General features: G+C 41.1%; 2 protein-coding genes across 2 annotated transcripts in view; one reads left to right on the plus strand and one right to left on the minus strand.

Annotated features, from left to right (window-relative positions):
- Positions 1–15,359, plus strand: part of LOC109034384 (uncharacterized) — a 286,237-nt gene that overhangs the window by 106,294 nt on the left and 164,584 nt on the right. The window lies entirely within an intron of this gene.
- On the minus strand, positions 921–5,231 carry LOC109034386 (uncharacterized). The gene is made up of 3 exons (XM_019047508.2): positions 5,038–5,231; positions 3,266–3,703; positions 921–1,649 (listed from the first exon to the last, which is right to left on the minus strand). Exons 1-3 carry the CDS (start codon positions 5,090–5,092, stop codon positions 1,246–1,248), a joined length of 897 nt encoding a protein of 298 aa, XP_018903053.2. The 5' UTR covers positions 5,093–5,231; the 3' UTR covers positions 921–1,245.

Genomic DNA, 15,359 nt, shown 5'->3' on the forward strand with positions numbered 1-15,359 from the left:
ATTTTTTTTTCATCAATTTAAATGAGAATAATCCATGTAGATTGGAAACATTTTAAAACCATGAGTTGAAAAACGCTGACTCTGCGAGTTTAAATATTAGAGCCAAACAGAGCGAAGCGGCGCGGCGTGCTGCCAGCACGAAAAGCTCACTGGCGCCTACAAACCTAAGTGGATACTTCTTGTATCGCGCAATGTTTGAAGTATCCACTTAGGTTTGTAGGCGCTTCTCGCGCTGGCTGCCCCGACGTTGCAAACCGAGATACGTGGTTGCGGACTTACACCGTCGATATCTATTTTGGTACTATTTCCTAGATGTCCTGGAGAGTAAAGGACGCAGGATTGGACTTCAATGGCGTGGCGTGAATTGCGATATATCGATTGTTATGTAATTTAAACCTATGGTAAAGAATCGATTAGTAAGGTGTTCGCTGCGAACAACCTGTTTATCGATCCTTTTTCATAGGTTTAAATGGCATAACAATCGATATATCGCAATTCACGACTGTTGGATTCAGCATATAGACGCACAAGGTGCACACGCCAATGGCTATGGGGCACAAGGCGCACAGTGGATCGAGTCAATTAGAGAGGTCGGACATGAAATTATTGACTGAAGCTTCAAATTTTGATGTTTTATTTTGTCATATTTTCAACTTTGAGGGGTGCTTTTGGAAGAAAATTTCACGAAAAAACTAATGGAACCATTTTAAGAACCTCAAAGTTTTATATAAACGGAGCTATAAGCGTTTAAAGTTTCCAAATCTTGTCCGACCTCTCCCATTGACTCGATCAATTGTGAGGCGTAGGCTCGATAGGTAGCGCATTTGATTCGTGTATACGCAGGTCTCAGGTTCGAATTCCGACAGGTCAGTAGAAATTTGAATGTTGCTCGCAAGTAGAAATAAATAGCGACATGGTTCTAAAAAGATAAAGCCTAATTTTGTATACACGATTTATCAATTTAATGAACTTTTTACAATATTTTATCAAAATTTCTACTCTTTATTACGTTAAATTAACCTTTTCAAACGATTAATTTTACTCGTGAGAAATAGTACAATGAAGAATTCTGAAGTGGCAAGTCTGAGCACTTACATGTAATGAGGGAAGTATCTGAATGATCGGACTTACTATTCCTAATAGTAATCTCTAGAATTGAGATGATTTGCCCTACACTTTGAAATTGATCAATTGAAGCTCTTTCACCGTGCTTATTTTAACCTGCTATTTAATTGTCACCCAAAATTACCACTTTAAAAAGTTCCACCAACGCCGCTTGGGTTTGAAATCATTATTTTTTTTCCGTATGCGTTTTACAGTTGTTCCGCTACTGTGTCGCTCCGAAAATTGTATAAAGTCCTCGAATTTAAGGGCCACTGGCTTCCCTTTACTGTTCTGTAGCACGAAGTCCTCACTCTCTATATCCTTTGCCGGAATCATTGACAGATCCCGCCCAAGGGGGCATTTAGAGTACGATGACATGTGCGTGGTGCCGCGAAGGATGTACTTCATGTAGTGTTTCTCATTGCAATTTTCGTAGCTGTACGGTAATCTCTTGTTCATGAATTTTCTCATCAGTGCTGCCCTCTTCTTCCGGGTCCAGTCTGCAGTGTCGGGTATATCCTCGAAGCGGACCGTTAGATAATTCCCTTGCGGAAACAAAAGCGAAACTTTAGAATGTTGAGTTTTCCTCCAAGAAAAAGATACTAAAAAGGTGGCCTGAACTTTAAGGTGATTCGATGGACGCCATATTTTATGTCAGAACGGCTTGCGATGCATCGCATCAATTGGTTCTATTTTTTCAGCTACTCGTCATTTATCTCCAATTTTGAGATCGCAATTCTGTTGTCAGGAGACTAAATCACTCACTTACCAATTTTAACAAAGAAATTCAACGTAATAAAGGCGTGGTTTTTTTAGGGAGAAAATATCGCATTCGAGTGCAGTTTCAATATCAGTATCGAAAGCGATGTTTTCTCTCTGAAAAAACTACGCCTTTATTACGTTGAATTTCTTTCTTAAAATTGGTAAGTGGGTGCTTTAGTCTCCTGACAACAGAATTACGATCTCAAAATTGGAGAAAAATGACGAATAGCTGAAAAAATGGAACCAAGTGATGCAATATATCGCATGCCGTTCTGACACAAAATATGGTGTCCATCGAATCACCTCATCAAGTTGGAATTTTTTAGCCAACGTGCATTAAATATCAGCATAAAGCTGAAAATGTCAATACAGAGGGAAAAGCTCACATGAGCACAATTTTCCCACAAACAGGTGCGCTGTTTGGTGCATGAATGGTGCTGAATGGTCGTTACTTGTGTTGCAGCAAACAGCGTATTTCTTTGAGGAAAAATTGTGCTCATATGAGCTTCCCCCCTCTGTATTGAGATTTCCAGCTTTATGCTGATTTTCAACGCACCAAAAAATTCCAACTTACTGTCTTACGACCCGTGCGTCTACCACAATCAGTTTGTTTAAGTGAGGAGGTGGTAAAATAGTAAACTAGGTTCATACTATACTGCGAGGAGATCAAGGACAACAAATTCAAATTTTCTCTTTATTAGATTCAAAATTTTGAACTCTTATGAGTACCAGTTCAATACCGAGGGGGAGAGTGTTCAGCTCAGGTAGATGCATTGGAATACTAAAGCATATGGTAGATGGCGTGAGGGTCGCACTGAAGTGTCATATGTCTCGCCTTATGTTTATGTCGGCGTTTCAATGCTGTTTAGGATTTTGCGTGATGCTAGAAGCTGGGCTCAGTGACGAGCTCGTGTAAAACAAACAAATGTAGTAAAAAGATGAAGAAGGCCGAGGTAAAGCAAAAGGGAAGAAGGAATTATTGCATAAGAGAAAGTAGGAAAAGTAAAATAAAAAGAAAGGGAAGAACACGGAGAACAGAGGCAGTAGGAAAGGAGAGAGGAAGATAGAGTCAAGATAGAGGAATTATAATGAGGAGAAAAAGGAATAGAAAATTGCACATCTGAAAATCTCTCTAAAATTAATTTCATGAATTAAAAAAGATAGCTAGATAAATTGAACGTATTTGTATCAAACGGAACTGTGTGCATTAAGACATGAGCCCTGAGACCCATAAGAATATGTGCATAACAGGGCTCACGTCACAATGCACATAGTTCCGTTTGGTAGAAATACGTCCAGTTTAATCTGGGGTCCCTTAGCGAACTCTGCAAGCGTAAATTTTTTGAGCCATTTACGGTAGGCCTAACAGCTGGTCTCCAAAATTGAACAATAAAGTTACCTCTCTTCTTCTCGCGTGTTGTGATGGCAGTCCATGACCAGGACCTGTTCCCGACGAGAATCTGGGCGAGCTGGGTTTTTGAGACGGCCACGAGTGTCGACCTCGAGTGTTCGGTGAAAAGGACCTCACCTTCCTCGAGTTTGATGTCTTCTAACGCTTGAAACTCTCTGAACCGGTTCGGATAATCGTGCCACACGTCCAAGGCGTCCGTGTCCGATCCTGATCCGGTCTGCGAGGACGATTTGATCGACGGTTGTATCGATGTGCTCTCCTCGGAGCTTCGGCTCAGCTGTCGCGTCGGAAATGTTGGAGCCGCCAAACTCTTGGCGGATTGGTGGGAGCGTGTCGTGAAAAATGGAAATCGGAAGAGCCTCTGAAACGGAGACGGTTTTCTCGCGGACGCAACCAAAAGGTTCGATGCCAAAACGGTCGCAAAAACTGGAAATAAATAAAGCACGTGAAACAGACTGGACAAGACTAAAATTATTTAAAAAATATTAAAAACTGATTTGCACAAAATAAATAGAATTGGACCAGTTTCGAAGACTTTCCTTCGTCTTCAGCGATTGAAAAAAAGTTAAATTATCAACTCGATCGGACTTGTCGTTGCATGGAGAAAAATATCCTTAATCACCTATTGGCGCAATGTAGGCCAAAGCAACCTCATGCGGATTACATCCGCATTGAATTCCTTTCAGAGAGATAACTAGAATTCCCGTAATTTTATTGGAAATCTGCACCGAAAAGAAGCGAAGTTGATTTAACATTCTGGATGTAAAAAAAGTGTGCGAGAACTTATAAAATGCTGGACTACCCTCTTCAGCAGTTACTTTAGCAATGCCAAGATGTAAAACTAACTGCTGTGGCGGGTGATTCAGCATTTTATAAGTTCTCGCACACTTTTTTTACATCCAGAATGTTAAATCAACTTCACTGTTTTTCCGGTGCGGTTGCCGTAACAATAATCTCATCGAGAAAAGGGGAATTTCGGTTGTCTCAAAAAGAAATCCGACGAGGAAATTATCGATCGGAAAATTTTTCTGTGTTCTTTATTGTGTTATGACGCGTAAGTTACTCAGAATGGATACAATGGCCTCGGCTTTGCTTCGTGGACTTCCTTTTAAAGTGAAATTTCTCCTTTTTTCTGAGCCTATTTCTAAACGGACTATATTTTGAAATTCGGAACTACGATTTCTGGCTCATCTATAAAGACACTTTTGTTCATAGGGAAACTAATGGCATATACATTGTTTTTAAACTAAGCCGAAAATTATAGTTCCTTATCGCAAAATGGTGTCCAAATGTCCAGGTGATCAACACATATCCAGTAATATATCGTTTAAGAACTTAAGAGTTTAAAATTTGTATCGGTGTATTTGGAATTTTTTCAAAGCTAATAGTTTTTGAAAATACCCACGTTTAGAATAATCCTCTTACTTTCATGACAGTGCGATTAGACAGTGTGGTGTGTAACTTTGGAGGAGTGTCGTGAATCAAGTAAAAAAATTAGCGCAAAAACCCCCAAGATATTTAATTTGTGAACTTTAAAGCTTTCCAAAACGTCAAAAATCAACCAGGTACAATTTATTATGTAGGTGGGCGAAACCATGATGGGAAAATTCTCGGAACTTTTTGATCAAATCACCAATCACGCCGGATGGAATTTTTGGGTGGAATCAAGTGAAATATCTTTTAGGGAGCAGCTGATGTAGAATTTTGATCCATAAGTAAAATATTTTTTCAGGTAATCTCATTGTAATTGGAAAACTCACCAATGTTGTTGAACTTTTTGGTACAGAACATAAAAACATGCAAATTGATCAGCATGCTTTCCCACAGCAAAAATAGTTTCTTCCACCGAGTTCCTACTTCTGTCTAAACTTTCTATTTTTCAGACAACCTCTCTTTGTCACTTTAGAAAATGCCACTGTAAATTTTCGTTACTTACTGAGACGACTGTAGGACTGCGTTCAGAGTAGTTACTCTGCGTGAACAGAATCCCGTTTTTTAACCAGTTCATGATAGAAAATGGCCAAAAAATCTATATGAGTCAAAAAAATGACGTATTGACGTGCTTCATGTCACTTCTGTGCATGTCTCTCTGCCGATTGAGGCAAGTGTTTTGACCGGACGTCAATCCTCACAAAAAATTAGCCCATGATGACGTGTACTAATGGAAGGAATGATTCTTGCTGAGAGCAATTTTTGTGCATTTCTTAAAAACAAACGCACATGAAATAAAAACGCAGAGGAGGCACAGAGAAACTTTGAATGAGATTTCTCTCATTACGGAACGCGACTTAAATGGGGCACACAAAAAACGTCACCCGGTGCTTTAAAAATTCACTGAAAACTGTCACACATGACTCGTGAGCCAAGACATTTTAGGTAGAGAGTTTGAAATAGAGAATGAGTCACACGTTTTCCTCTTCCAAATGCAATTTGGAACTATAAATTCTAGCCCGATATAAAAACAACGTATGTGCCATTAGTTTCCCTAGGCACATAAGTGTTTTTCCAGAAGAGCCAGAATTTATAGCTCCAAATTGCAAAATGCAGTCCAATTGAACTTAGAGAACGACCCACACAGCGTCAGAGACGGATCCAGCAGTTTGGCCACACCGGATTTCCTCTATTTAAATCTGTGTTATAAATAATCGATTCTGTTCGGAGCACCTGGCCCATACAAGAATCGATACATTTCCACAGGTTTAAATGGGGAAAAAAAACAATCTTGTTAATTCGTAAATTAAATAACATTGTTGTTAACCTAACTCAATGACAGCGTCATTCGGGAACAAAATCCGAAACGACCGCTCTTTATACTACTGGGTATTTTCACAACGAATAAGATGGAGGCTAGATTATACGAATGACGCTTTTTGTATGTTTGCTCTTTAACCAACGTTCGTCATAAACACTTCCATCCTTTTTATGAGGTGATGTTCAGACTTCTCATTTTGTGATTTGTTTTTTACATTAATTTCGAGGACAAAATATGTTGCGTGTAGTGCTTTAATTCATACCTTGGCTACTGGTCCACTCTGTCCGCAAGCTCAGCAGGACCAGTTTCAGAATTTAAGTCTTTACCTCACAGAGGAGGTTGGAGGGCCCCCTTCTGCTCCCTTGTGCCCTTCTGCCCCCTTCTACCCCCCTCTTAGTCTGGGAGTGCACCTGAACCGTTTCTTCCAGCAGAGGGGGGTTCGGGGGTTAAACAAATATACGGGCATATACTCATTTATTTGCTGTTCAAGAGTTTTCTGACGTTGAGCTGTCTTCAAATGACGATGACTTTCTGAAGGATTTAAAACGGTTAAGCTTTTATCTTTGTTTATACAACACGTAAAAGTTTTAAATAAGTCGCATTGGTTTTCCTATAAAATTTTCATCAGAGGCACCCCTTAAAATGTACAATTTGACGAAATGAACATCAAAATTTGCGGTTTTTAGTCGGAAATGTCATGTCCAATCGGACTCCGAAAGGCTCAACCCAATGTCTATATACCACCCGGGTAAAGACAAGCTCCGAAGCCTAATCCCAAGATAAAATCGATTACCAAAACTGATAGGTTACAAATGTAAGTAGATTCCGTTTGCATGTATGCTTTCAGTTCTCCACGTAAAAGTGACTTTCCGTAGTCCCGATCCATCTCAACGGGAATTGCTCCACTGACAAAAATCGCTCCCGAGAACAGGGGGGAACAGGGATCCCTTCCCCTGCAGGTCATGAAAAAACGCACGACGACTTCCCGGAAATCTACTTGTCCCTAGAAAGATCAAGTTTCCCGGCCACAAAAATCCAAATGCGGCGTTGGCAGCGGCGCACAGTGGATCGAGTCAATCAGAGAGGCCGGACGTAAAATTTTTGACTAAAACTGCGAATTTTATAGTTTATTTCGTCACATTTTAAATTGTAAGGGGTGCTCCTGGAAGAAAATTTCACGAGGAAACCAATGGAACCACTTTTAGCACCTCAAAATTTTATAAAAACGGAGTTAAGTTCTTAAAGTTTCCGAATTATGTCCGAGCTCTCCTATTGACTCGATCCACTGTGCGGCGCAAGTGGATCGAGTTAATAGATGTCGGACAAAATTTGCAAACTTTATACGCTTATAACTTCGTTCATACAAAACTTTGAGATTCTAAAAGTGGTTCCATTGGTTTCCTCGTGAAAATTTCTTCCAGGTACGCCCGTTAAAATTTAAAATGTGGCGAAATAAACATGGAAATTCGCAGTTTTAGTCAAAAATTTTATGTCCGGCCTCTCTGATTGACTCGATCCACTGTGCGCCGCTTTCAACACCGCATTTGGATTCGGATTTACAAAACTTTGAGATTCTAAAAGTGGTTCCATTGGTTTCCTCGTGAAATTTTCCTCCAGGAGCACCCCTCACAATTTAAAATGTGGCGAAATATACATCGAAATTTGCAGTTTTAGTCAAAAATCTCATGTCCGACCTCTCTAGTTGACTCGATCCAATGTGCGGCGGCGCTCGACGACGGAGATACCCGGAATGATAAATAAGGGGGACTCGCGGAGCGGAGATGAGCAGGGCGGGAAGGGCGCGGGGGGGGGGGGGGGGTCGGGGAGGGTCGGACAATGGGACCGCGGTGGCGAGAGGGGTGTTATATTTCAGATCGAGTCCCTGAGACTGGCACCGGCTCCGGAGATCTTTGGCGCCGCCGAACATCACGCGGAGGGACGTGCCGTAAACAGGGACCTCGAAAACAACTTCGAGAGCGCCCGTTGCCGGATTATAAAATCCCCCAACTTTCCCGCCGCCGCCGCCCGGAAACTTTCCCCGCCGCCCCCCGCGAAACCGAGATCCATGGCTACTTGATATTCCGCATTGGAACCCGCTGCGATATTCCTCAACTCGAGATTTATGACGGGGAAAATTAGGTTACGAGGGACAAGGTTTCCGTTGATCTGAACTCTCTTACCTTTATGGTGGTGTGTACCGTTATAGGGAGAGTATGGCCACGTCGGTTACCACCTGCCTGGTAAAAGTAGAGCATAATGACCTCGTCATTGAGACATCACAATGGCTTATGGAACAAATCTCTATAATTTCACTCTGATCACGGAGAAAAAAACTTCGTGCGTGGGACCCGAAGTTTAGGTCATATGGATCTCTGAAGTTTTCAGATTGAGCATCTGAACACTAAAGGTCATCTGAAACTTCAGTTCTTACATCTGAAGTACTTCAGATGCGAGAACCGAAGTTTTTCGGATGTGAAAACCGAAGTACTTCAGAAGTAAGAACTGAAGTTTCAGATGTCTGACCTGAACTTCGGCAGCTAGACCTTAAGTGTTCAGATGCTCAATCTGAAAACTTCAGAGATCCATATGACCTAAACTTCGGGTCCCACGCACGAGGTTTTTTTCTTCGTGTATCAATCTGACATCACTCTGACACCATTCTGATCATGCAGACATCACTATGATGGCAAAGTTTTCAGCAAACATCACTCTGACGTCACACTGCTTTATGAAACACATAGTGGATGTCATTATGACATCAGAGTGATGCCACAATATCCCTCTTTTACTAGGGCTCTGATTGGCTCAGCCATCTTAGGCTAAATTAAGGCTTTCTAGGGCCCCAAAAATGGCGGACGTTCTAGGTAAGGGCACATCCGGATTCGTCCACGGTCAGTTTTCTAAGGTCCGGATTCGTCCACCGATGGAAAAGGACCGATGTCCGGACTCGTCCACGGTCGAAAAACGCATTTCCGGATCCGTCCACGCGAAATAAATCGACTTATTTTAAACGGACGATGTGGCAAGAGCGCAATGATTCTGATCGGAACGCGTGCGACAGAGACCCTAGTAGCACAATTAGTGTTTAAAATGTTTCAAAAATGTGTCACTGAAATCAAAAAACATTGTCAACACATTTCATCGAAACATTTTAAACACGTTCAAAATGTTTTCATTCAGTTTTTAACACGTTTCAGACACTTCTCTATGTCACCCCAAATTTTTGTCACACTGACACCCTATGCAGATGTTTCTGATACCGATTGTCTGGAACGTGTTAAAAACTGAATGAACACATTCTGAACGTGTTTAATATGTTTCGATGAAACGTAAGAAATATTTTGGAAACCATCGAAATGTTTTGGAAACGTCTCTGAAACAATTTTGTGAGAGCATCAATCATCTTTCCTTTCAAAAATATGTTTCAGAAATGTTCCTGAAACGTATCAGTGAAACTTTGATACATCCTCAATAGGTATCAGAAACATCTGCATAGGGTGTCAGTGTGACAAAAATTTGGGGTGACATAGAGAAGTGTCTGAAACGTGTTAAAAACTGAATGAAAACATTTTGAACGTGTTTAAAATGTTTCGATGAAATGTGTTGACAATGTTTTTTGATTTCAGTGACACATTTTTGAAACATTTTAAACACTAATTGTGCTACTAGGGTCTCTGTCGCACGCGTTCCGATCAGAATCATTGCGCTCTTGCCACATCGTCCGTTTAAAATAAGTCGATTTATTTCGCGTGGACGGATCCGGAAATGCGTTTTTCGACCGTGGACGAGTCCGGACATCGGTCCTTTTCCATCGGTGGACGAATCCGGACCATAGAAAACTGACCGTGGACGAATCCGGACGCCCCCCTAGGTAAATGTAAATACTAAATGACTCGAAATGTAGTTTGATTCGCATATCGCAACGGGAACTTTACTCAAATGCATCATCACAACGTATTTCCATATTTTACGACTAGTTGTGTCCAATTTTCAAGAAAAATCATTTCAGGTGTAATAAGGTTGGAAGCAAGTGCGGTTGTGATAACCGTCAAAAGTTGGCAATGACCCCCCTCCCATCCGCAAAACCCAAACAAAGCGCCGCCATTTTTGGGCCCTAAGCCCCTCCGTGGGACCCATTGGGTATACTCTTCGTATAAAGGTATTCTACTGCATGGAACTGCCTCGACTTTCATTAGAGGAACTGGTAAGTTATCATAAGAGTAGTGCACACGCATACAGTACATGAATATTGAACCTCCACATTTAAAAATTCCTGTATATTTAGTGTTACTCTGTACTACTTTGTGACATTTTTTCTGTGTCAGACAAACCCAAAGGACTTGGTTTTTCAAAGAAAGTCTGTGTTAAGTCGACCCGAACCGTAGGTTAATCTGAGCTATTTGTACACGATGTTTTAGCTCTAAGACTAAGCTGTAAACTTTTGCAGCTTTTAAGTTTGACGAGAGTAGCAGAAAGCGGAAACTTGTAAGACTGTATTTGTGTCATCCGCGTATCAAAAACTACCTTCCGATGAGTTAAACGGTTGAGGAGCTTGATTCTGGCAGGTTGATATTAAGTTTTAGAAGTCATTTTCGAAGCTCATTTTTACAGTCAAGCACGGTCTTCACTGTAACTTACTTGGTTCCTAAAAAGTACTGATTTTATAACAGTACTTGCGTAGCTACTATTCCATCTCTCGTGTGCTAGAACTCCATGATACATTACAAAAGGCTCTGCGTAGTCAGTTTCAACAGTCACCCGTCTAATTTGTATAAAATAACGTGCAAAAACCACATTTTCTGAAGATGGAAACTTGCCATTAGGGTGATTATTATTTCCCCCGGGACCGATAAATTTGAGTTTACCCTCTAACTTCGCTCTATTGAGTTACAACTTTGCCGCTGAGTATTCTGCGCAGGTTGGAGAAGTTACCCGAGATTTTACTGCGACACATCTCTGATCAAGGAATATCGACGGTGAAACTACCAAACCACGTATCTCGTTTGCGGTGTTTAAAAATCTACGCTCACATTTTATTTTTTTGAAGTAGACCAAATCAATATCATTCCTTGAAATTTTCACGGAATTTTCTCCGCACAAAGAGGAAAAATCACAGAAATTTTCAAGACTGGATGTTAAGTAGTTTTTCATTTAAAAAATAAAGTATGACAGGAAGTCTGCGACGTCGCAAACCGAGATACGTGGTTTGGTAGTTTCACCGTCGATATTTAGGGCTACGAGAGAATGGAGAAAAATCGGAAAATGAAATCATACGCGATAATATTGCTTGGATTTATTTTTTATATATATTCACTAACTGGGTGTATTTAAGTCCTATTCTCTTCATTATACCAACTTACATTGACCTGTGGCCGCCTCCATTCACTTTATCTCCTCCCAATTTCAGGAACTTTCTTCTTAACAAATATATTCAGAATATTACGAATTATTACGCAAGTTCCGATTTCAGGTCCTTTTCACCCCGAAGGCCCGAGAAGTATTAATAGACCTCTATACAAGGTATCAATTAAAGCGCAACGTTACTTGTTTTCTCCTCATAATTCCACACGGAAAGTGGAAATATATCTCCTCAAAAGTGTCTTGCTGTGAAGTTGATTTCAGAAGTTTTTCATCGAAACTATAGCTTCTTACAAGATATTTTGAGGAGATTGAACATATCGACGGTGTAAGTCGGCAATCACATAACTCGCTTGCGGTGTCTGAAAATCTCCGTCTATATGTTATTTTTTTAAAGGAGAACAAACTGAAATCATACCTTGAAATTTTTGCAGAATTTTCTTCGCACAGAGAAGGAAAATCACGGCAGTTTTAAAGAAGTGCCATTGAGTAGTTTTTCGTTTAGAAAATGAAGTATGATAGGAAGTCTGCGACGTCGCAAACCGAGTTATGTGATTGCCAACTTACACCGTCGATATCTCATATATCACTGTACACATGTGCTACATTTATTTAAAAATGATCTGCCTTTTTTGCCATTTTTTTGATGCACACGAGAAAATGAACACAAGAGCCTTATTCGCCTTTTTTACATGCTTCCCTTGCCGCTAAGCGGCAATGCGTGTCATTATAATTTTAATTTTTTCATCGGTTGAAAAAGCGTATGTTAATCCCGAAACTCCTCGAATAGTATCGTTTTTCTTTTCAGCTTGCACTGCGGTTTTTGATGTGTTTTTTTGTCATATATGATACACATACCAACGTATATTCTACAAAATATCTAATGCGATCATCCAACATTTTGCATAAATTCACACTCTGTCTGGTGGCCCATTTGATGTCGCATTAGTTTTTAAATTTTCATTTTTGTGCAGGTCAGGTCTCATTAATATCACCTCACTCTCCGCAGCGCGATGCGATGTAGTTGAGATAAAAGGGCTGGCACCGCTTCCGAAATTTTCCCCTCTTTTTTTCGAAAGCTTCCGTCCCGCACGATTCGCGAAATGGAAACGCTGGCAGCAAAAACTGCACGAAATGGATAATTCCGTCCGCAAAGTCGAGAGCAAAAAATCAACCGTATCAGAGAGCATAACGCGGAAACGTCATACAGGAATCGTAAATATGAATTAATGAGTCGAAGAGAGACGTTCCGGGAGGAGAAAGGGGGAGGAAGAGAGCGAGAGAGCCGAGCGAAGAGCGTGCGGAGATGGTTATCCGGTGCCGTTTCGCAAATTTTTCCTCTCGGATGACCTCTCCAAACGTAACAGACGCTCACAAATTAGATAATACGCGGCGGATCCCGAAATAAAGTGGGGGTGCGGGGGGCAGGGGGGCGTCGCCCCACGGGCACTGGAAATTGAATAAAAGATAATTAAAAACAAACGAATGGGCCCCCGCCGCCCGGAGGAGGCCTCCGAAATGGACTCGCGAGCCAACATCCGACCCACCGACCATTACCGAAAAAGGGGGAAAAAGGGGGAAAAAATAAATAACGGGACGACAAAGTTCGCGGATAATTTGAATTTAGGTCGATGAAAAATACTCTCCGTCGGGCGGGCAGTTACCCGAAATGAGGATAGATGGCGCTGGTGGCGGTGTAATTATTCTCAAGTCTGAATCAGATTAGTTTGATTAATTCGGGCCGGGGCGGAGCGATCCCTCGCGGCTCGGCGATCGAGATTCGCCGAGAGGGTGATGCGGGTCGCAGCGATGGATCGATATATCGATACATCGACCTTCCGGGATCAATCCGTCATCGACGCGGTGCGTATTGGAAGCGGAGGAGGGCGGGATGAGGGCGAAGACAAATACATGGAAATTCGTTTTAAACTTTTGATGAGGCTCGAAATAAAAGCGAAAAAGTGTAGTCAAGTTGGCGACACGAGTTATCGTGGGAAGAGTGCTGCGATTTTTTACACCCACCCCCCTCCCCTCTCCCCTACGGTTACGACTACCCCCGACCCATCGATCATTTTTTTTCTTTCTTTTTTTTTTTAGTTTTGCCTTGTCGAGTTTGACTGCTCGTATCTCGTTGTGTATCGCGTTTGCAGTGAAGTTGTAAATAAAATACAATGGAGTCAATACGTGTAGGAGATAGGGTTTTTCTCCCTATCCCTCCTCTTCTCCCGACGCACAGTGGAACTAGAAGCGGACCTAGCAATTTAGCAACACCGGATTTCCTTCATTTAAACCTATGTTAAATAATCGATTCTTGTCGGAGCATCCGGTCCTTCCAAGAATCGATACATTTCCAGGGGTTTAAATGGAGAAAAGACAATGTTGCCAATTTGCTGGATCCGCAAGGAGTGGAACGAGGTAATAGAAAACGTCGGACACGAAAATGTTGACTAAAATTTCAAATTTTGATGTTCACTTCGACTCAAATTCAATTTTAAGCGGCGTTTTGAAAGAAAATTGTATGAAAAACCCAATGGACCCACTTTTGAACTTTTTTGTCTCATATTTCCGCTTTTAAAGTCTCCAGTTGCTGTACGACTCCTCCTATCGATTCGGTCCATTGTGCGACGGTTTTTATACCCGAGCGGATTATCAAGAAATATCAAAGGAGGGAGAAAATGACGAGGGCTTCTTTACGGTCGGGGAGATATTCAAAAAAACAAGGAGGGCTTCCGCTTTGAAATGGATTAAAGGCTGTCGTAATGTCAACTCAACCATAGGAATGTGAATTCGTTCTGTTAGCGGCTGAGGAGGAAGTCAAAAGATGATGCTCTTGACGACTGATAAAATTTCTCAGGCCTCTCTCGAAACAGCGGAACAGTGTATTCTTAAAACCCCAAAGGATCAATGATATTTTCCATACTCAAGTTTATGAGCACTGAAAAGGGGGAAGCAAAATATAGAATAAGTAAAGTGCCCTCACTGATGGGAAAAACATTCGGTAAAATTGTTAGTTTTCTTGAGTGAACAATAGCTCCCACAGATCCTGGTAATTTTATTGTGTTCTGATAATGTAGTCCATAGGCAAATCCTATAGTTACTGATCCCGCACACTTTGTAGATCTATCGATGTAATTATTCCAGAATATGTTGGAATGGCTAACGGTTTTCAAGTTGTTCAAGGTGTAACTTTGCTGCTGTCAAAATTCACCTAAACAGGGTGAGAATGTGAGCATTTCTGGAAACTTTTTTCACTTCAAATGCTCATGTGGAGCACGATGAATCCATGGACATATTTAGAATACTCATATACTCATTGAAGAAAAATATCCTTGTAACAGGTAATTTTGTGCTTAAACTTTGCGCTTAATAGTTCATAATCTTTACATCTTAGACGCAAAAGCGAGCTGATAATAACACTGAATGCCGGTCGGTTTGTTTCGCCGCTTTTTCAACTCTCCGGGCCTATTCACTTCAAGGGTTTTAAAATGACTTTGGGACCATTTTTATTCGTTCAAAGGTTCTTGCTCATACTTGTTATTCCCTTTTTTTAACGAAAGCACATAAATAAACTTGAATAAAACATTAAACGAATATCTCATCATATCTCCGAAAAATCACGGCATATTTAAAAGTGTTGATACCGGTTTTACCGCATGAATAGGCATTGAAAAAATTGCAACGTCGCAAATTTAAGCATGTGTTTTTTACCACACCGTTGGTGATGAGAAAGAATGTAACCGCGTACGACGCGCCTGAGTGTGCTGTCAGCGGTAATCGTGATTTTATGCCATTAAGTCGAAGCGATATTGTGGAAGGCGCTCTGAGCAACTATTCCACCACGAAAGTATTGCACAGTATCAGACGAAATTGAAGGCGCTCGTGAGTTGATGAGTTTATATTCTGATTGTAATGCAGGTCAAAAACTCTGATTTCTCTCTTTTTGGTTAATTTTGCAGAGTTTTTGGAACATTT

Source organism: Bemisia tabaci, chromosome 4 (assembly GCF_918797505.1).
Source record: "Bemisia tabaci chromosome 4, PGI_BMITA_v3".
Lineage (NCBI taxonomy): Eukaryota > Metazoa > Arthropoda > Insecta > Hemiptera > Aleyrodidae > Bemisia > Bemisia tabaci.